The following is a 22,791-nucleotide window of genomic DNA, read 5'->3' as shown; positions in this document are numbered from 1 at the left end:
GCTGTACACATATCATGCGGGTTGGTGTATATTGAGTTACTGCAGGCTTGATCCAAGAGGGCCTCCAATGTAGAATCTAGGCAGGTACCTTAAGGCTTGAGACACAGTGGAGTAGATCTCCGTCTTCAAGAGGGAGAAGGTTGTCTGGCGGAGGGGGCTGCCTGCCCTTCGTAGATCTCGCCCGAATTTCATTCTCTCAATGTCAACGCTCGGGTGAAATCAATGGAATGAAAATCGGGCGAGTTCTGTAACGGGCGGGTGATCTACCCCAGTGACCTCAGACTCAGCTCTCGCCGTTACCCTAGTAGACTGAACGCACTGCGCAGGCTGCCCTGGAGTTGACCTATTCGAGGGAGTTCTCCAAACTGCAGCCCGTCAAGCTGGACGATCCAGGCCACAAAACCTCGGCAATTCAGCCCTATTTGTGCTGGTATTTCTTACTGGCTGGCTTGTCCTGTTTGAATTTCGTGGGCCTGGAGGTCCACAAAGGGCTATTCTTGGCATTATTGCCCGATTGGTGGATCAATCCTAAATCAGAACGACAGGATCCTAATGGGAACATAAAATTAAACTTTCTATGCAACACTTGAAGTTCTATGATGCACACCTAACTGGGCCATCAAACCCAAAAGCTTGGATACTCCTGATCCTGGATATGATGATTTCCTATAAAATATAGACCCATAGAATTATACAGCACAGGATGAAGCCATTCGGCCCATCGCGCTTTGAAAGAGCTATTCAATTATTCCCACTTCCCTGGCCTTTCCCTGTAGCCCTGCAAATATTTCCATAATGCTCCTGTTAAGATGCAAATGGCTAACTTTCGATCCTGCATATGTTGCCAGTTTGGATTGGACCCCATCTTTTACACTATCCAACCGAATAACAAACAAATTAAGCGCATTCTAGATTTCCGTACATTTTTTGTTAATAAAGAATCCTCTAAATGATGATCACCGCTGAAATACTCTTCTCATTTGCCTTGAATGGGATCCAGTCTCACAACCAAAAAAACGTTTTGTTTCAAATGTTGTGGTTACAAATATAGGAGCTACACTAAACGCCTCTCGGAAAAGCTGAACTGTGTGAAGGCCCGATTTCAAAAATGGCCGCCCTAGTAACAGTAAAGAGAGATTGGGGAGAATAAAATATGTTCTTTTTCCCACTCGAAAGAACGAGTGTTAGTAAAAATAAAATAAAAATAAATTGTTAAAGCAGTACGTCAAATGTCTAGAATACGGTGTCATAAGAACATAAGAAATAGGAGCAGGAGTGGGCCAATCGGCCCCTCGAGCCTGCTCCGCCATTCAATAAGATCATGGCTGATCTGATCCTAACCTCAAATCTAAATTCATGTCCAATTTCCTGCCCGCTCCCTGTAACCCCTAATTCCCTTTACTTCTAGGAAACTGTCTATTTCTGTTTTAAATTTAAGTGTCGAGCTCCCTTTATAAGAACACAGATTATCAGCAAGCATACAGTTTAAACCAATTCTGCCTACATTGTTCCGTCTCCGTTCCATATTATAAAAGAAAGCATTGTAAAAACGTATCTACGTTCTTGCGTGGTGAGTTGTAGCTTCCCTGGGAGTGGCCCTTGGCAGAATGTCCTTGAGTAGCACTGCGTCACCCAGAGACTGGTGCACTGGTGCAGCTCACGACCAGCAAGCTGTCCGTGATGTAGGATTTTGAAGTGCTCCAACCTTTTGTTCCTCGCAGACACGGCCCCTGATGACTCTCACCAACAACTTACTGGCCTCTTCATTGAGAAACCTGAAACGACGGTAGCTTGCATCGGTAAGTCTATGCGGAAAGGCCGACGATTGCTCTGCAGTTGTGGAGAACGATAATTGCGGTCACAGTGAGTACAGGAGGCTGAGGGGTGATCTGATTGAGATGTTTCAAACGTCAAAATGATTCGATAGGGTTGATACAGAGAAACTATTTCCCCTGAGATGAGCTTCCGATCGCATATCTGCTCCGTAAAAGAAAGTCTTGCATTTATATAGCGCCTTTCATGTCCTTAGGATGTCCCAAAGCACTTTACAGCCAATTAAGTACTTTTTGAAGTGTAGTCACTCTTGCAATGTAAGAAACACAGCAGCCAATTTGCACACAGAAAGCTCCCACAAACAGCAAGGTGATAATGACCAGATAATCTGTTTTAGTGATGTTTTGTTGAGGGATAAATATTGGCCCAGGACACTGGGGAGAACTCCCCTGCTCTTCTTTGAAATAGTGCCATTGGATCTTTTACGTCCATCTGAGAGGGCAGATTGGGCCTCGGTTTAATGTCTCATCCGAAAGTCGGCACCTCCGACAATATGCCTTTGTTACCTCCAGACTTGACTATTCCAATGCCCTCCTGGCCGGCCTCCCATCTTCCACCCTCCATAAAGTTGAGTTCATCCAAAATTCTGCTGCCCGTATCCTAATTCGCACCAAGTCCCGTTCGCCCATCACCCCTGTTCTCGCTGACCAACATTGGCTCCCGGTCCAGCAACGTCTCAATTTTAAAATTCTCATCCTTGTTTTCAAATCCCTCCATGGCCTCATCCCTCCCTATCTCTGTAACCTCCTCCAGCCCTACAATCCTCAGAGATCTCTGCACTCCTCCAATTCTTGCCTCTTGCGCATCCCTGATTTTAATCACTCCACTATTGGCGGCCGTGCCTTCAGCTGCCTAGGCCCTAAGCTCTGGAATTCTCTCTCTACCTTTCCTTCCTCCTTTTAAGATGCTCCTTAAAACCTACCTCTTTGACCACGTTTTTGGCCATCTGCCCTAATATCTCCTTATGTGGCTCGGTGTCAAATTTTGTTTGATTACGCCCCTGTGAAGCGCCTTGGGGACGTTTTATTACGTTAAAGGTGCTATATAAATGCAAGTTGGTTGTTGTTCTGGTTGAGGAATCCAGGACGAGGGAGACAATATCTTCAAATTCGAGCCAGGCCATTGAGGAGTGAAATCAGGAAGCACTTTCTCCCACAAAGGGGAGTAGAAATCTGGAAATGCTGGGGGATAATTGGAGCTTTCCAGACTGAGATCGAGAGATTTTTGTTAAGTAAGGGTATCAAGGGATATTGAGCAAAGATGGGTAAATGGAATTGAGGTACAGATCAGCCATGACCTAATCAGGCTCGAGGGGCTGGATGGCCTACTCCGGTTCCTAATCAGAACAGTTAGTCTTGGGGAGATTAGCTTTCTTGGTGTAGAAGGAAGAAACTCTGAGCGGGAGGCATTTTGTGTATGTTTAGGAAAATTGGAAACCTGTTTATAAAGAATGGGTTTACGATTTCATCGCCCAGGAAGCACAGTGGCATTCCCCTTCCTCTGTTATAAAATCTCTATAGCTCCCGTGATAGTTCACAGGTAACCTTACTGACCAGTGCTGGTGTGGAGAGCACAGGGGTGATGGCTGAACAGGGCTTGGTGCGAGTTAGGATACGGGCAGCAAAGTTTTGGATGAACTCAACTTTATGGAGGGTGGAAGATGGGAGGCCGGCCAGGAGGGTATTGGATTGGTCGAGTCTGGAGGTAACAAAGGCACGGATATGGGCTGAGGCAGGGGCGGAGACGGGCAATATTACGGAGGTGGAAGTAGGCGGGTTATGGGGTCGGAAGTTCAGCTCTGGGTCAAAGAGCACACCGAGGTTGCCAACAGAAATTCAGAGGCAAGCTCTGAATCTTTGCAAGGTCCTCACGCCCCACTCCACTTGCGATTTATCGAGATGTTACTGAGTCCCCGGAGGGAAGGGAGAGCAAGATGGGGGGTGGTGACTGATGTTTCCTTGTCTTCGATCAACAGGTGACACTGTCACATTGAATGCCAAGGTTGATTCCACCAACCTCATCAAGAAGCCAGCCATCAAGTGGTTTAAGGGAAAGTGGTTGGACCTGGGGAGCAAAGCTGGAAAGCAGTACCAGTTCAAGGAGGAGTACGATAAGCAAACAAAGGTGAGACAGGGTGTTTGAACAGGGTGAGGCTGCTCCATGTAGCCCGTCGGTTCATGAAGTTTCCAGCGCAGAAAGAGGCCAATTGGCCCATTGTATCTGTGCCAGCTCTTTCTAGATTTACAGTTGCCCATTGGGGCAATCGAGATGGTTGCCTCAGTGAGACCCTCCGGTGAAAATTTCACCCAGTTGTATTGCTCACCTCATACTCTGCTGTGTATCAGCATCTTATGAATGACACATAAAAAAAGACTTACATTTATATGGTGCCTTTCACGTCCTCAGGATGTCCCAAAGCACTTCACAGGCAAATAAAGTACTTTTTGAAGTGTAGTCACTGTTGTAATGTAGGAAAGGCCAGTTTGCGCACAGCAAGATCCCGCAAACAGCAATGTGATAATGACCAGATCATTTTTTTTTTAGTGATGTTGGTTGGGGGATAAATATTGGCCAGGAGACCGGGGAGAACTCCCCTGCTCCTTTTCGAAAAGTGCTGTGGGATCTTTTACGTACACCTGAGGGAACATGAGAAATAGGAGCAGGAGTAGGCCACTGGGCCCCTCAAGCCTGCTCCGCCACTGAGAGGGCATACTGGGCCCCAGTTTATTGTCTGATCCGAAAGATGGCACCTCCGACAGTGCAGCACTCCCTCAGTACTGGACAAAGCGCGTCAGCCTAGATCTTGTGCTCAAGTCTCTGGATTGGGACTTTGAACTCACAACCTTCAGACTCTGAGGTGAGAGTGCTACCCACTGAGTCGTGGCTGACTTAAGCGAATGTACGTGCCTTTAAAGAATATGGGCGCAGTTTCCAACTCTCACAAGACTAGGGCTGGCAGCAACTGATATACTCACTGGTACAGGAGTGCAAAAACACTAGCCCTGGGATTGCTAAACAAGGGCAGACAGGTGAGGCCAGCTGTTGCAGAGATGCAAGAGGCTTAGCAGAGAGAGGATGGGAAGGTCACGGGAAGAAATCAGTTAATCCGATGGATAATAAACTGTCTCTCCACAGATTTACACCTATGAGATGAAGATAGTTAAAATCGATAAAACTGCGGCAGGTGCTTACAGGTGTGAGGTGACCTCGAAAGATCAGTTCGACAGTGTGGCCTTTGACTTGACCGTTGAAGGTAAGTAATTTATTGTCAGAGATAATCCTGCCTGATTTTATGGTAAGTAAGAACACTCAAAGTTGTCACGCACCAGAGCCAACCTGCTTTAAGTGTGTCAGCTTGGCTCAGTTGGTAGCACTCTTGCGTCTGGATTAGAATCCCCCTCCAGAGACTTGAGTCTCTAAACTATGATAACACCCCAATGCAGTACTGAGGCTGTGTTGCATAGCTGGAGGTGCTGTCCCTCTGATGAGTTGTTAAAATGAGGCCCCGACTACCTGTCCCAGTGGTTCAGGTAGATGTTAAAGACTTCAGGGCACTATCTCATAAGATAATTGCAGATCGGAAAGGCCATTTTGCACGTCTTAATTCATCCATTCTGCGAGACCTCATTCATCATTCCCCCCCCCTCTCCCCACACAACTCTGCAGGATCCAACTGTTAAATTCTCTCCTCCGTTCCTCTCTCCGAGAGTCCATTTCACGTGTTGATCAGTCTGTCTGTGAAGAAGAACTCGCTGATAACCTTTTACTAGTTTGAACCATTGTAAACAATTTTACAACACCAAGTTATAGTCCAGCAATTTTATTTTAAATTCACAAGCTTTCGGAGATTTTCTCCTTCCTCAGGCAAATGTTTGAACCAGTGTTCCTTTAGAATCGTAGAAGTTTACAACATGGAAACAGGCCCTTCGGCCCAACATGTCCATGTCGCCCAGTTTATACCACTAAGCTAGTCCCAATTGCCTGCACTTGGCCCATATCCCTCTATACCCATCTTACCCATGTAACTGTCCAAATGCTTTTTAAAAGACAAAATTGTACCCGCCTCTACTACTGCCTCTGGCAGCTCGTTCCAGACACTCACCACCCTTTGAGTGAAAAAATTGCCCCTCTGGACCCTTTTGTATCTCTCCCCTCTCACCTTAAATCTATGCCCCCTCGTTATAGACTCCCCTACCTTTTGACTATCTACCTTATCTATGCCCCTCATTATTTTATAGACTTCTATAAGATCACCCCTAAACCTCTTACTCTCCAGGGAAAAAAGTCCCAGTCTATCCAACCTCTCCCTATAAGTCAAACCATCAAGTCCCGGTAGCATCCTAGTAAATCTTTTCTGCACTCTTTCTAGTTTAATAATATCCTTTCTATAATAGGGTGACCAGAACTGTACACAGAATTCCAAGTGTGGCCTTACTAATGTCTTGTACAACTTGCCCTACTCTTGCAATTTAATTTAAAGCAATATCTGGATTAACCTGTTCAATTCCCTTTGTTAACTTCTGTAGATACAACAGGGGCTACCCTGCGCCGCTCGCCCTGGGCTACCCCGCCCGCCCCGGGCTACCCCGCGCCGCCCGCTCCGGGCTACCCCGCGCCGCCCGCCCTGGGCTACCCCGCGCTGCCTGTCTCAGCCTTTCTAAGTCTTCACTAATTTCTCTACAGCTGCAGCTGCAGAAGGGGAGAGCAGTCACGCTCTGGCGGCTTTCAAGCGGACGTGAGTAATCCTTCTTTTCTTCATTTTTTTTCACCCCTAATCAGTCCATTCTTTTTGTTGTTTATTGCCTGTCCCGAGTTGCCCCGAGAAGGTGGTGGTTGGCCTCCTTTTTGAACCTCACTCACTTTATTCAAAGCATTGAATTACTGACAGTAAATTACTGATACCTGGAAGGGATTTCTGTGATAACACCTGCTCCTGTCAAACTGGTTAGAAGTGTCACCAGGCTGGATTTCATTATTGTCTGCTGTACAGAGAGACCCTGTAACGTTGGGACTCCATCAACCACATGCTGCTTTGAGCTCATGGGCTCATCAAGAAAAAAAGAAAGGAAGGACTTGTATTTCTACAGGGCCTTTCACGTCCTCAGGACGTCCCAAAGCGCATTACAGCCAGTGAAGTAGTTTTGAAGTGTAGTCACTGTTGTAATGTAGGGAACGTGGCAGCCAATTTGTGCACAGCAAGATCCCACAAACAGCGATGAGATAACGAGCAGATAATCAGTTTTTAAGTGTTAGTTGAGGGATAAACTTTGGCCAGGACACCGGGGAAACTCCCCTGCTCTTCTCTGAATTGTGCTGTGGGATCCTTTACGTCCACCTGAGAAGGCAGACAGGGCCTCGGTTTAATGTCTCATCTGAAAGATGGCACTTCTGACAGTGCAGCACTCCCTCAGTACTGCACTTTAATGTCAGCCTGTATTATGTGCATCTAACGTTACTTGTTAGATTCCCCTGTGCCGAGTGTCGCATGAGCTAACCCGTTTCATTCACTGCTGACTTGGAGCATCATCTTGCCTTACACCCAGCAGATCCTGGTTCTCCACAGTTAATATTTATCTTTGAAAGTCACTCCAGGGACTTGAGCTTAAAATCTAGGCTGACACTCCCAGTGCAGTACTGAGGGAGTGCTGCACTGCCGGAGGAGCTGTCTTTTGGATGAGATGTTAAACCGAGGCCCCGTCTGCCTTCTCATGTAAAAAAAAAAGTCCCACGGCACTATTGGAAGAAGAGCAGGGGAGTTCTCCAGGTGTCCTGGCCAATATTTATCCTTCAACCAACATCTCAAACAGATGATCTGGTCATTTATTTCATTGCTGTTTGTGGGATCTTGCTGTGCACAAATCGGCTGCCACGTTTCCTACATTACAACAGTGACTACACTTCAAAAGTACTTCATTGGCTGTAAAATGCTTTGGGACGTTCTGTAAGTCTTTTTCTGCTCTGTGTGAATGAGCACCAACTGGGCTATATATGTGGGGATGGGGAAGTCTCCAGCCAATCAGCGTTGCTTACTCTGAGCCAATGAGAATACTGTTGATATAACTTAGTGGCTTCAGAGGGCAGTTAAGAACCAATCATGTTGGTGTGGGACTGGAGTCACATATAGGCCCAGACCGGGTAAGGACGGCAGGTTTCCTTCCTTAAAGGACATTATAGAACCATAGAATAATACAGCACAGAAGGAGGCCATTCAGCCCACTGTATCTGTGCCGGCTCTTTGAAAGAACTATCCAATTAGTTCCATTCCCCTGCTCTTTCCCCATTGCCCTGCAAATTTTTCCTTTTCAAGTATTTATCCAATTCCCTTTTGAAAGTTTCTATTGAATCTGCTTCCACCGCCCTTTCAGGCAGCGCATTCCAGATCCTAACAACTCACTGCGTAAAAAAATGCCTCCTCATCTCCCCCCTGGTTCTTTTGCCAGTTGGTTTTTAACGACAATCCGTCAACTTTATGGTCACTTTTACTGATACCAGTTTTTCCATTTCCAGGTTTTTTAAAACTGAATTCAAATTCTCAAACTGCCATGGTCGAATTTGAACTCTCGTTCCTCTGGATTATTAGTCCAGTAGCATAACCATGACACCACCGTACCTGTTTACAATGCCATGAGCACCGCTCACTCTTTGATATCTTGTCCAAGTGGTCACTCTTCCTGTGTGAGTCTAGATGGTGCGTGTCAGCCAGTCATTCAACCATGGAGGGCATCGTGACTGAACCTGATCTAGGACTGTCCAGGCTCACAAGTGAGGGATGGCCCCGTGGGTGAGATAGTGCTGGGCTGCCCAAGCCAATGGAACCGTACCTCGGCTAGAGTCCACACCTTTGGGAACCTTGGCTTTATAAATAGAGGCATAGAGTACAAAAGCAAGGCAGTTATGCTAAACCTTTATAAAACACAGCTTAGGCTCCAGCTGGAGTATTGTGGCCAATTCTGGGCACCATACTTTAGGAAAGATGTCAAGGCTTTAGAGAGGGTGCAGAAGAGATTTACTAGAATGGTATGAAAGATTTCAGTTACGTGGAGAAACTGGAGAAGCTGGGGTTGTTCTCCTTAGAGCAGAGAAGGTTAAGGGGAGATTTGATAAAGCTGTTCAAAATCATGAAAGGTTTCGATAGAGTGAATAAGGAGAAGGGTCGGTAACCAGAGAACACAAATTTAAGATAATTGGCAAAAGGACCAGAGGCGACTTGAGGAAAACCTTTTTTACTCAGCGAGTTGTTATGATCTGGAATACACTGCCTGAAAGGGCGGTGGAAGCAGATTCAATAGTAACTTTCAAAAGGGAATTGGATAAATACTTAAAAGGGAGAAAATTTGTAGGGCTAAGGGGAAAGAGCAGGGGGAGTGGGACGAATTGGATAGCTCTTTCAAAGAGCCAACACAGGCACGATGGGCCGAATAGCCTCCTTCGGTGTTGGATCATTCTATGATTCTAAGAGCAGAACTTTGTAAAGAGAGGAAAATCTTTTGGAGCTCTGAGCGTAGCGGAAGAAATATTGATCGTTAAATTAAAGATGTGCTATTTTTACTTGCAGTGGTGAAGCTGGAGAGGACGCTGGGGAACTTGATTTCAGTGGACTGCTGAAGAAAAGGTAGGGGAGGAGTGCATTATATTTTGTAAGTCTGTATTCCAGTTAACACATACATACCTGTATTATAAGTGTCAGCTTGGCTCAGTTGGTAGCACTCTCACCTTTAAGTTTGAAGGTTGCGAGTCCAAGCTTTACTCAAGGAGTTGAACACACGTCTCGGCTGACACTTCAGTGCTGGATTGTCAGAGGCGCTGTCATTTGGATATAATGTTAAACCAAGACACTGTCTGTCCGTTCAAGTGGATGTAAAATATCCCAGGGCACCGTTTGATGGGTTCACTTTGTGTCCTGGCCGGGACTGATCTCTCAACCAACCCCACCAAAGACAATTAAACTGGTTATTTGCCTGGGACCTTGCTGTGCACAAATTGGCTGCTGTGTTTGCCTACATAACATCAATGACTGCACTTAAAACAAAAAGTAGTTCATTCGCTGTCGAGCACCTTTGGGGACGTCCCAAGGTGATATATGAATGTAAGTTTGTTCTTTCTGTGAGTGCTTTGTGTGTAACGTATACATTGCTTATTGATTGAAATAAAAATAGAAAAAGTTGGAGAGGAGCAGCAGGTCGACCAGTATCTGAAAGGGAAAAGTAGGTCAGTATTTCAGGTCTGATCTTTCATCACAAGTGGACAATACTGAATGTTATCCTGTCTTTTCTCTGATTGACCTGCTGTGTGTTTCCAGCCGTTTCTGTTTTGTCCGTGATTTCTTCTTTCTCCCCGTGTATCTGAGGCTGCTTTACTTCACTGGCTTTTATTATTTTTAAAACAGGGAGGTCAAGGTCAAGGAAGAGGTAAAGGAAGAGGTTGATGTCTGGGAGATCCTGAAAAGTGCCAAGCCCTGCGACTATGAGAAAATTGCGTTTGAGTACGGCATCACTGATCTCCGCGGGATGCTGAAAAGACTGAAGAAGAAAAAGAGGGTGGAGAAGAAGACTGACTGTGAGTGAATCTTAGACAATAACCTGAGGGGAGGGTGGGCCGTCTGAGAGGCAGGCACACTCCCACACTCATACAAAGCAGCACACATACGTGCACACACGCACATGCACACATACACTCTCGCTCACATACAAAGCACATACACACATACACATACACACACTCACATACAAACCACACACACACACATGCACGCACTCACATACAAAGCTGCACACACTCACATACAAAGCACCACACACAAACAAATACATATGCTCACATACAAAGCTGTACACTCATGCACGCGCTCACATACAAACTGCACACACATACACGCGCTCACATACAAAGCTGCACGCACTCACATACAAAGCACCACACACATATACATACACACGCTCACATACAAAGCAGCACACGTACACACTCTAATACAAAGCACCACATATACTCATCCACACACAAACCATGCACGCACACGCACACTCATGCACAAACGCACACACACACTCATCTATAAAAACACACACACACATACTCATCCATACACACAAAGATACTCACACCCTTAGATGCAAAATGCACACTTGTGTGCACAAGCCCTCTGATGAGCACCCCTGGACACCCCCACACAGATATAAACAGACTTGTGCACACCTGGGATACAGACGCATGCATGCACACGTGCGTGCACGTACACACATACACAAAACTGCTAAACTCTTCTGAGGTGCCATTTAAAGAAACACCAGCTATTCCATTACTGATGCAACTGGTCTTTGCTCTCGCATATATCTGCTTGTCACACTCTTGAAAAACAACTTGCCTACAGATATTAGTTGGACATGCAGTGGTCGATTTTCACTGCCCTCGCCTGGTGTTAGCAGGTGGGGGGCGGGGGTAGTAATGTCCTCAAAATGGGGGTCGTAGGCTTCACAGCCCCTTTAACGCTGGCAGTGTGGCCGGCACCATTTTAAAAGGGGCCTACCTCTGGGTGTTCAAAGCACCAGCCTGATTCAGGCAATGAGCCTCTTTTAATAGGGAAATCGGGGGGGGGGGTCAAATGACATAAATAGGACCCTGGATTGCCGTTTTTGCTTGGAGTCTGCGCGTGCTCACTCCAAGCAGTTCCAAGGACGACAGAACTGAAGAGGCCCCGGCCAAAAGATACGTGTGGACTTATTTTTTTGGGCCCCGGAGGAGCAGGCGTGCACGTCCAGGGCCCACAAAACTAATCTGGCCGGTTGTCGTCCAGGGAACCTCCGCCATCGCACACCCCCTCGCCCCCACTTTGCCAGCGGCCACCCCCGCCCCACCTCGATCCACTTGTTTGGCTCCCCGCAGCTCGCCTGAAAGATTTAAATGAGGTCGGGGCCTCAAAATGGTGGGCGGGGTGAGGTGGGAGAGGGCCTCTTTGCTGCTGGAATGGGCAGCCAAACTGAGCGACCCCCCCCCCCAACTCTACCGGTCGATCAGCCAAAAGTCAAAATAAACCCCCACAGAACTTTACTTCAAGTGAAAGTCAATTGCTGCCTTTTATCCAGTCTGAACAGTTGAGGAATCGACACGGAGACACGCAGTAGCTGTACAGTGCCAGGCGAACGTGAAATTGTCCTCTCTTAAACCCGGACGTTCCTGTATTTGTGGTTCACTGTACGCGGCTAATAAAAAAAAATGGCGTTTGCTACCTCACTTGTTAATTTGGAATTTTTTCTTTTCTTTCCTTTTAATCGGCATTGATCAGCGTTTGCTAAAAGGCTGGAGTCCGCGTATCAGGTGGATAAAGGAGGCAAGGTTAAAATGTCCGTGGAACTTGCAGGACACAACATGGATGTGAAATGGTATAAGAATGGGAAGGAAATCCGACCCAGTGGCAGGTGCGTTGGAATGGTCAGTTTCTTTGGGATATCTATCACATTGATAGGTTTGGATGAAGAGGGGCGGGAGGAGGCTTGTGTGGAGCATAATCACTGGCATGGCCTGTTTCTGTGCTGTAGACGCGATGCCATTCTCCATTAATAGCCTTGTATAAGGCCTGGACTTCCTGTCCACATTAAGAACATAAGAAGCAGGAGCAGGAGTAGGCCATACGGCTACTTTACTAGTTTACTCTCATATTCAATTTTCTCCCTCTTTATCGATTTCTTGGTCATCCTTTGCTGATTTCTAAAACCCTCCCAATTCTCAGGCTTACTACTCTTTTTGGCAACATTGTAAGCTTCTTCTTTTAATCTGTTACTTCTCTAGCTAGCCACGGTTGGATCACTTTTCCCATGGAGCTTTTATTCCTCAAGGGAATGTATATTTGTTGAGAATTATGAATTATTTCTTTAAATGTTCACGATTGCTTATCAACCGTCATATCTTTTAATCTAATTTCCCAATCTACCTTCACCAACTCGCCCATCATGTCTACATAATTGGCCTTGTTTAAATTTAAGACCCTAGTTTCGGACTTAACTACATCACTCTCAAAATCAATATGAAATTCTATCATATTATGATCACTCTTCCCCAGAGAATCCTTTATTATAAGATTACTAATTAAGCCTGTCTCATTACACAATACTAAATCTAAAATAACCTGTTCCCTAGTTGGTTCCTCGACATATTGTTCTAGAAAATTGTCTCGGATGAATTTTTTTTTTTTATTCGTTCACGGGATGTGGGCGTCGCTGGCGAGGCCGGCATTTATTACCCATCCCTAATTACCCTCGAGAAGGTGGTGGTGAGCCGCCTTCTTGAACCGCTGCAGTCCGTGTGGTGACGGTTCTCCCACAGTGCTGTTAGGAAGGGAGTTCCAGGATTTTGACCCAGCGACAATGAAGGAACGGCGATATATTTCCAAGTCGGGATGGTGTGTGACTTGGAGGGGAACGTGCAGGTGATGTTGTTCCCATGTGCCTGCTGCCCTTGTCCTTCTAGGTGGTAGAGGTCGCGGGTTTGGGAGGTGCTGTCGAAGAAGCCTTGGCGAGTTGCTGCAGTGCATCCTGTGGATGGTACACACTGCAGCCACAGTGCGCCGGTGGTGAAGGGAGTGAATGTTTAGTGTGGTGGATGGGGTGCCAATCAAGCGGGCTGCTTTATCTTGGATGGTGTCGAGCTTCTTGAGTGTTGTTGGAGCTGCACTCATCCAAGCAAGTGGAGAGTATTCCATCACAATTCCATGAACTTCTCCTCCAAACTACTTTTGCCAATTTGGTTTGCCCAGTCTAGATGAAGATTAAAGTCCCCCATGACTATTGCAATACCCTTGTTACACGCTCCTCTTATTTCCTGATATATACTCTGTCCAACACTATCACTACTGTTAGGGGGCCTGTAAACTACTCCCACCAGTGCTTTCTGCCCCTTGATTTCTTTAGTGCCGCCCATACTGATTCTACATCCTGATTTTCTGAACTAAGATCCTTTCTCACAACTGTCTTTATCTCATCCTTTATTATCAGGGCTACCCTCCCCTCTTTTTCCATTTTGCCTATCTTTTCTAAAAGTCAAATACCCTGGAATATTTAGTTCCCACCCTTGGTCACCCTGCAACCACGTCTCAGTGATGGCTACTGGATCAAACCCATTTATCTCTATTTGTGCCATTAATTCATCTATCTTGTTACGAATGCTCCGTGCATTCAGATACATCGCCTTTAATTTTAACTTTTTACTTATTTTCCCTGATGTGACCTGAGTCACTAATGCCCTATTACCTTTGATAAACTCAATGTCCCTTCCTGACACACTCTGCTTGTTTTTACCTAAATCGCTACTCTGCTCTACAGCCTTGACTTTTCTCTTTAGACTTAGAAATTTACCCTGACTTGAACCCTGCCCCGCTTTTATTAGTTTAAAGCCCTATCTACCACCCTTATTATCTGATTCGCCAGGACACTAGTCCCAGCCCGGTTTAAGTGGCACCAGTCCCAACGCAACAGCTCCCTCTTTCCCGACATGCCAGTGCCCCGTGAATTGAAACCCCTGCTTCCCTCACCACTCTTTCAGCCACACATTTAACCATCTGATCTGTTTGTCCCTTTGCCAATTTGTGTTCAGCTCAGGCAGTAATCTAGAGATTATTACCTTTGAGGTTCTGCTTTTTAATTTGGACACCCCCTCCTCAAACTCACTCAGCAGAACCTCATTCCTAGTTCTACCCATGCCGTTGGTTCCTACGTTGGATCCTCCCCACCTCCTCCAAGTTCTTCTCCAGCCATGAAGAGATATCCTTAACCCTGGCACTGGGGCAGGCAACACAGCCTTCGGGACTCCCGGTCGTGGCTGCAGAGAACAGCATCTACCCCCTGACTATACTATCCCCTAACACTACCACATTCCTTTTTGCTCCCCCCACTTGAATGGCTTCTTGTGCCACGGTGGTCAGTTTGCCCATTCTCCCTGCAGCCTTTGTTCTCATCCACACAGGTAGCAAGTACCTCATACCTGTTGGACAAGGACAAAGGCTGAGGCTCCTCCACCACTGCATCTGGAATTCCCTTAACTGCCTGACTCACAGTCACATCCCCCTGTCCCTGACCACTAACCAAATCTAAACCACTACCTAACCTAAGGGGTGTGACTGCCTCCTGGGTCAAAGTGTCCAGGTAACTCTCCCCCTCCCTGATGCATTGTAATATCTGCACCTCAGACTCCCGCTCAACAACTCTGAGCCGAAGTTCCTCGAGCTGCAGACACTTCCTGCAGATCTGGTTGCTCGGGATCTCGCTGCTCTCCACAAACTCCCACATGCTGCAGGTACGGCACACCACCTGCACTGCCATCTCGATCCAACCTTGTTTTATTTATTTACTTAATTAAAGTTTTTATGTAATGAATTCACTTGGTTTATTTTTATTTATTTTTTTTAAACTAATTAATTTATCTAGTTTAAGTTATTAATTTAATAAAGTATTAGCACTCCCTTAGCTTAGAGAGCAAAAAATGTATTACTCACCAATCAGTTACCAACTTACTGTCCTGTGATATCATTCTTTCAAATTTCTGCCTGTGTTTGAGTTGGTCTCAGCTTCACGTGCTCTGCTCTCGGTCACTGGTCCCACTCCTTGTGCTGTCGGTCACTGGTCCTGCTCCTTGTGCTCTCGGTCACTGGTCCCACTGCTTTTATCCCCACTCTGCTCTCGGTCACTGGTCCCACTCCTTGTGCTCTCGGTCACTGGTCCTGCTCCTTGTGCTTTCGGGCCTCTGCTCCCACTGCTTTTATCCCAGCTCTACTCTTGGCCGCTGGTCCCGCTCCTTGATTTTATAATGGGGAAAAGACTATGTCAACATTTACCTGTCACTGTAATTGCAGGCCTCCCACCACTAGGTGTCGATGTAGCGCGATTCACTAGGTCCACCAGCCATTTTGTTCCACCAAAGCTGACTTTTGGGCATTTTAAACCAAATTTTGGTGTTTTCTACCTGATTTTCGAGGCACCAGAAATCCCTTACTCCTTCCTTCAACCTGTGTGCAGCCATCTGATTCCAATTTCAGGCCTAGGGCAGTGACCTAACCACTCCCCCATGTGTCCTGTTTGCTTTTGTTGCAAGTACTGGGCCTCCATATCCCAGTTTAATATCCAGTTAGTAGTGGCTGGGCCTCAAACCTTCCACCTCAGGTCTTGTCCACCCGGCCCACATCATGACCCCAGGCATCTGGTGGTTTAATATAATCTTCCGGTCTTAAAACATGATGTGGAGATGCCGGTGATGGACTGGGGTGGACAAATGTAAGGAATCTTACAACACCAGGTTATAGTCCAACAAATTTATTTTAAAATCACAAGCTTTCGGAGATTATCCCCTTCGTCAGGTGAATGAGTGAAAAGGTTCTCAAATCGCATATCTTATACTAGGCTGGGACAGCATCACACCAATCAAAAGGTGTCGTTGTTGTTCAAACAGGCCAGTCACGGAGAACAGCACGTCCCAGTACACTGGATATACATTGTGTCAATTACACAGACAGACAGAAAGAAACCCAAATGGCAGAGAGAGAGAGAGAGAGAGAGAATATTAAAAACATAACTTTTTTTTCCCTTTTTGCTGGTGGGGTTACGTGTAGCGTGACATGAACCCAAGATCCCGGTTGAGGCCGTCCTCATGGGTGCGGAACTTGGCTATCAACTTCTGCTCGACGATTTTGCGTTGTCGTGTGTCTCGAAGGCCGCCTTGGAGAACGCTTACCCGAAGATCGGTGGCTGAATGTTCTTGACTGCTAAAGTGTTCCCCGACTGGGAGGGAACCCTCCTGTCTGGCGATTGTTGCGCGGTGTCCGTTCATCCATTGTCGCAGTGTCTGCATGATCTCACCAATGTACCATGCTCCGGGGCATCCTTTCCTGCAACGTATGAGGTAGACAACGTTGGCCGAGTCACAGGAGTATGAACCATGCACCTGGTGGGTGGTGTCCTCTTGTGTGATGGTGGTATCTGTGTCGATGATCTGGCATGTCTTGCAGAGGTTACCGTGGCAGGGTTGTGTGGTGTCGTGGACGCTGTTCTCCTGAAAACTGGGTAACTTGCTGCGAACGATGGTCTGTTTGAGGTTGGGTGGCTGTTTAAAGGCGAGTAGTGGAGGCATGGGGATGGCCTTAGTGAGGTGTTCGTCGTCATCGATGACATGTTGAAGGCTGCGGAGAACATGTAGTTTCTCCGCTCCGGGGAAGTACTGGACGACGAAGGGTACTCTGTTGGTTGCGTCCCGTGTTTGTCTTCTGAGGAGGTCTATGCGTTTCTTCGCTGTGGCCCGTCGGAACTGTCGATCGACAAGTCGAGCGTCATATCCCGTTCTTACGAGGGCGTCTTTCAGCGTCTGTAGGTGTCCATCGCGTTCCTCCTTGTCTGAGCAAATCCTGTGTATTCGTAGGGCCTGTCCATAGGGGATGGCCTCTTTGACGTGGTTGGGGTGGAAGCTGGAAAAGTGGAGCATCGTGAGGTTGTCCGTGGGCATGCGGTAGAGTGAGGTGCTGAGGTGCCCGTCTTTGATGGAGATTCGTGTGTCCAAGAAAGAAACCGATTCTGAGGAGTAGTCCATGGTGAGCTTGATGGTGGGATGGAACTTGTTGATGTTATCGTGTAGTCTCTTCAGTGATTCTTCGCCGTGGGTCCATAGGAAGAAAATGTCGTCGATGTACCTGGTGTATAGCGTTGGTTGGAGGTCCTGTGCAGTGAAGAAGTTGTGCTCGAACTTGTGCATGAAAATGTTGGCGTATTGGGGAGCGAATTTGGTCCCCTTGGCTGTTCCATGTGTTTGGGTAAAGAACTGGTTATCGAAGGTGAAGACGTTGTGATCCAGGATGAAGCGGATGAGTTGTAGGATGGCGTCTGGAGATTGGCTGTTGTTGGTGTTGAGTATTGAGGCTGTTGCAGCGATGCCGTCATCGTCTTAAAACAGTCCTCCTCCGTCAGTTGTTTAATTAGATTTTCCTCCCCTGTTTTGAAATGTTCCTCTTTTTTTTTTCTCTCCGCCTCCCTTTGCTTTGTACAATTTTCTCAATGACTCACTCTCGCACTTTCCGTCCATCCTCAGGTACATCTTTGAGATTATCGGGCTGAAGCGGGTTCTGACCATTAAGAACTGTATGCTGGCAGACGACGCTGAGTATGAGTGTGTTATCGGCGAAGACAGATGTAACGCTGACCTCTTCGTAAAGGGTTAGTGCAGCTTCACTCTTATTTCTAGCAGAGGGGGGCAGTGAGCAGGGGAGGTGGGAATGCTACACTTGTGCTCCCCCCCCCCCCTTTACTGTACGACAGCCGGGTTTCCAAGATCTCTGCGCTCCTCCAATTCTTGCCTCTTGCACATCCCTGATTTTCTTCGCTCCACCATTGGCGGCCGTGCCTTCATATGCCTAGGCTCTAAGCCCTGGAATTGCCTCCGTTAAACCTCTCTGCCTCTTCTCCTCTCTCTCCTCCTTTAAGACGATCCTTAAAACCTACGTCACCTGTCCTATGATCTCCTTATGTGGCTTGATGTCAAATTTTGTTTCATAACGTTCCTTGGGACGTTCTACTACGTGAAAGGCGCTATATAAATGCAGGTTGCAGTTGTTATTGTAATGGGAGTTCTGTATTGTGTTTAAGCAAGGAATATAGCTGAGGTAAGAGTGCTTGGTGCTAATTGGAATAATTCCGCATTGGACAGCAAGGCAGGCAAATGGGTCCCAGAAAGGAAGAGGCAAAAAATTCTACCCAATGCTCCCAAAATTGGGACAGTGTTTGGCAATCGGGACTGTTCCAGAACAATTATAACAAGAAAGTCTGAGAAGCAGACTTCTCAAGAATTACTAGTCTGTCCTTCCTTTCTTTGCCCCACTTTCCCCCTCCACTCCTAAAGGGGCAGGACTCATGTTGGGTTAAAGTTCCACAAGTCCCTTGATCTAAAAGTGCCGTGGAGTCAGATGGCCAATGTGTCTCTGAGCCACGCAACTGGTCTTGCGTTGAGTTGCGGCTGAAACTGCTTTGCAACGATGGGAAAGGAGTGATACAAGAAAGAAGAAAGGCAAAGCTTGCATTTATACTGCACTTTTCACAACCACAGGAAGCCCCAAAGCACTTTACAGCCATTGAAGTATTTTTGAAGTGTAGTCACTGTTGTAACGTAGGAAACCCGGCAGCCAATTTGTGCACAGCAAGATCCCACAAACAGCAAATGTGATAATGACCAGATTATCAGTTTTTTAGTGATGTTGGTTGAGGGATAAATATTGACCAGGACACCCAGGAGAACTCTTCTTCAAAATAACGGCCATGGGATCTTTTATGTCCACCTGAGAGGGCAGACAGGACCTCGGTTTAATATCTCATCCGATAGACGGCACCCATGACAGTGCAGCACTCCCTCAGTACTACACTGGGCGTGTCAGCCTGGATTTTGTGCTCGAGCCTCCAGGAGTGGGGCTGTGAGCCCATGACTTTCTGACTCGGAGGCGAGGGTGCTACCCACTGCAACTCTAATTTGAAATTCCGCCCTGCTCTATTTCACCCCACACGCGGGTTATGTCCACGTCAGCGGATCCGCGAGCCATTCGAAAAGGTCATTGACCAGCTCTTTTTGAAAAAAAGAGTATTTTAAATAAGTAATTTGAAAGAGTAATAAAATAGTTTAAAATAGGGGAAAGTCACAAATCCCTCCCAGTGTTCAGGGGATCCTGATATCTCGGCCCCCATTGTAAATGTTAATATGCCCCTTTTCTTTCTCAGAGCCCCCTGTTACCATCGTTGTGCCTCTGGATGACCAGCATGTATACGTGGAAGACCGAGTTGAGTTCGATTGTGAGGTCTCGGAGGAAGGAGCAGTCGTTGTCTGGTAAGAACCTTTCCCTCTCCCCTGCCCCTCTTGGAGAGGTTAACTTATGCTGCAGTACACCGCTCAACCCCTGTACTGTCTTCATTCTTCATCTGTGAATTACAAGGGGTTTTGATAGAACGGATAGGGAGAAACTTTCCACTGGCGGGAAGGTTGGCAACCAGATTTAAGATAATTGGCAAAAGAACCAGAGGTGAGATGAGAACATTTTTTTACTCAGCGAGTTGTTATGATCTGGAACGCGCTGCCTGAAAGGGCGGTGGAAGCAGATTCAATAGTAACTTTCAAAAGGGAATTGGATAAATACTTGAAAAGGAAAAATTTGCAGGACTATGGGGAAATGGCTTGGGGGAGTGGGACTAATTGGACAGCATTTTCAAAGGGCCGGCACAAGCACGATGGGCCGAATGACTCCCTTCTGTGCTGTAAGTTTCTATGACTCAACTATAGTTAGACGTACAAACCTACAGCTATCACTGTGAGCAGGGATTCTGGGTGTTTATCCCCCAGCTCTCTCCTCGGAGGTGCTCAGGCCAATTCTAGTGTTCCTGAGCTAAATGTTTCACTTATTTATCTCTCTGTCTATTATCCAGTGTCTCCTTAAGGGTTTTAAGAAAAGTTAGCCCTAAAGATGGTTTCTAAAGGGGGAAGAGAGAGGCGGACCGGCAGAAGGGTTTAAGGAGAGAGTGTCGAAGAGCTGGGCTGAGGCAGTGCCACCAATGGTGGGGCACAAGTTGGAGGATTGGAGCCTGCAGGAGGGGATGTAAAGCAGGAGGAGGTGGCAGAGGTCGGGTGGAGGAGTCCCTAGAGGGATTTGAAGGTGAAGTTCGATTCAAAGGCTCTGCTCGGTTGGTGACTGTTTGGGGGTTGACAATTGTCCTCGGTCCCTGCTGGGATAGAGAAGGAAAAAGCCAGTCCCAGTTCCCCAGTCCAGATTGCTATCCAGTGACTCCTGCTGGAAGTGTGTTAGGACAGGATGGGGCCTGGTGGTTTAGTAGCCAGCTGATGCTTGCTCTCAAGGCTTACATATTAGCATCTAAAATGAGTAAAGCCTGGATTAACTTTTCATCAGGGCTTGACCCGAAACATTAACCTATCCTCTCAGGTGGTGTGACTGTGTATTTTCAGTCTTCATCTTAGATTCCCAGCATTGGCGGTATTTCATAGAATGATGGGGGTCTGTTGAATACGTTCAAGGCTGAGATAGGTAGATTTTTGGATCCTAGGGGAATCCGGCGGGAAAGTGGAGTTGAGATCAAAGATCAGCCATGATCTTAATGAATGGCGGAGCAGGCTCGAGGGGCCGGATGGCCTACTCCTGCTCCTATTTCTTATGTTCTTATGAACTGGACCTGAACACGAGACCCTGTTTTCAGGAGAGGAGAGAAAATTCAAAACTAATTCACTTCAGACTCCAGTCCTGATCTGGTGTCCAGTTACATTAGGATTACATCGAATCGACAAAATCCTTCCAATGGTTGTGATTTGCTTTCTTGGGTCTTCCCTCCCATATCAAGTGTCACTATGGGACTAGGGTCTGCCCACTGGTAGGGAATGGGCTCAATCCCATGGAGGCTTCACTTGTGTTCTGCAAAATGAGCTAATTTGGGATATGTGCAACCACAACTTGCATTTATATAGCGCCTTTAATGTAGTAAAACGTCCCAAGGAGCGTTAATCAGACAAAATTTGACACCAAGCCACATAAGGAGATATTAGGACAGGTCAAAGCTTGGTCAAAGAGGTAGGTTTTAAGGAGTGCCTTAAAGGAGGAGAGAGAGGCGGAGAGGTTTAGGGAGGGAATTCCAGAGCTTGGGGCAGTGCCCTCATCCATGGTGCGCTGGGGATGGGGTTACAAAAAAGTCTTTCCTAAGAAAACTAAAGCTCTCAAACTTCCCTCCCTCCATTTTTTCTGGTTGGGTTTTTAGGCAAAAGGACGGGGTGGAGCTGATCCGAGAGGAGACCCTGAAATATCGCTTCAAAAAGAGCGGAAAGAAGCATCACTTGATCCTTAATGACGCCACCAAGAATGACGGGGGACGCTACAAGATCATGACTAACGGAGGCGAGTCGGAGGCCGATCTGATTGTGGAAGGTACTTCACCAGCAAGCCGTGGAAAATTAAATGGGGGGGGGGAGGGGGGCGTGCCGAACCGCGGAGACGGGCCTCGAACGTTCGCAGCCAGAGAATCGCGCAGCCATGTAATTGGCTCTTGGTATTTGATTTGTTGAATGTATCTAGCAGTACAAATTTTGTTTTTAAAAAGCAGTACAGTTTTCCTCCTGGTTAAGGGGAGATTTAACAGAGGTGTTCAAAGTTCTGAGGGGTTTTGGCAGGGTAAATAGGGAGAAACTGTTTCCATTGGCGGGAGGGTCGGTGACCAGATGACACAGATTAAGATAATTGGCATACGAAGCCAGTGGGGGGAGATGAGGAGCCGACTTCTTTTTTACGCAGCGAGTTATGATGATCTGGAATGCAATGCCTGAAAAGGGGGTGGAAGCAGATTCAATAGTAACTTTCAAAAAGGGAATTGGACGTATATTTGAAAAGGAGAAAATTTGCAGGGCTATGGGGAAAGAGCGGAGGGAGTGGGACTAATTGGATGGCTTTTTCAAAGAGCTGGCACAGACACGATGGGCTGAATGGCCTCCTTCTGTGCTGTACGATTCTGTGGTATGGGGTTTTGGTGTTGGCTGCATTGTGCTTGACCCTGGCTGTCCAATGCATCAGCACCGGAGCCTTGGAATGGGTGGTTCCAGCCCAATAGTGGATCCGTGGGCTCCAACAAAGCACTTTGAATACGACGTAATTCATTATGGCAACAACATCCCATCAACAGGAAAGAAAAAATGATAAATTAAGAAAAGAAAAATCCCTCAAGTTTTTTTTAATTCATTCTTGGGATGTGGGCATCACTGGCAAGGTCAGCATTTGTTGTCCATCCCTAATTGCCCTTGAGAAGGTGGTGGTGAGCTGCCTTCTTGATAACTGAATGGTTTACTAGGCCATTTCAGAGGGCAGTTAAGAATCAACCACATTGCTGTGGGTCTGGAGTCACATAGGCCAGACCGGGTAAGGACGGCAGGTTTCCTTCCCTAAAAGACCAGATGGATTTT

At 46.8% G+C, this 22,791-nt stretch overlaps 1 protein-coding gene across 2 annotated transcripts in view; it reads left to right on the top strand.

The window, feature by feature from the left end:
• The window catches only part of mybpc2a (myosin binding protein Ca), a 65,283-nt gene that overhangs the window by 12,368 nt on the left and 30,124 nt on the right, over positions 1-22,791 (top strand). For both annotated transcript variants that reach the window (XM_067974493.1, XM_067974492.1), the window contains exons 6-15: positions 1,722-1,799; positions 3,809-3,957; positions 4,969-5,086; positions 6,517-6,568; positions 9,389-9,445; positions 10,220-10,389; positions 12,116-12,248; positions 17,893-18,017; positions 19,566-19,671; positions 21,600-21,766. In XM_067974493.1, coding sequence (XP_067830594.1) covers positions 1,722-1,799; positions 3,809-3,957; positions 4,969-5,086; positions 6,517-6,568; positions 9,389-9,445; positions 10,220-10,389; positions 12,116-12,248; positions 17,893-18,017; positions 19,566-19,671; positions 21,600-21,766 — 1,155 coding nt within the window. The remainder of the gene's footprint in view (positions 1-1,721; positions 1,800-3,808; positions 3,958-4,968; positions 5,087-6,516; positions 6,569-9,388; positions 9,446-10,219; positions 10,390-12,115; positions 12,249-17,892; positions 18,018-19,565; positions 19,672-21,599; positions 21,767-22,791) is intronic.

Source organism: Heptranchias perlo, chromosome 40 (assembly GCF_035084215.1).
Source record: "Heptranchias perlo isolate sHepPer1 chromosome 40, sHepPer1.hap1, whole genome shotgun sequence".
NCBI classification, from domain to species: domain Eukaryota; kingdom Metazoa; phylum Chordata; class Chondrichthyes; order Hexanchiformes; family Hexanchidae; genus Heptranchias; species Heptranchias perlo.
The sequence above is the reverse complement of the archived record's forward strand: the minus strand, read 5'-3'. Positions and strand labels throughout refer to the sequence as shown.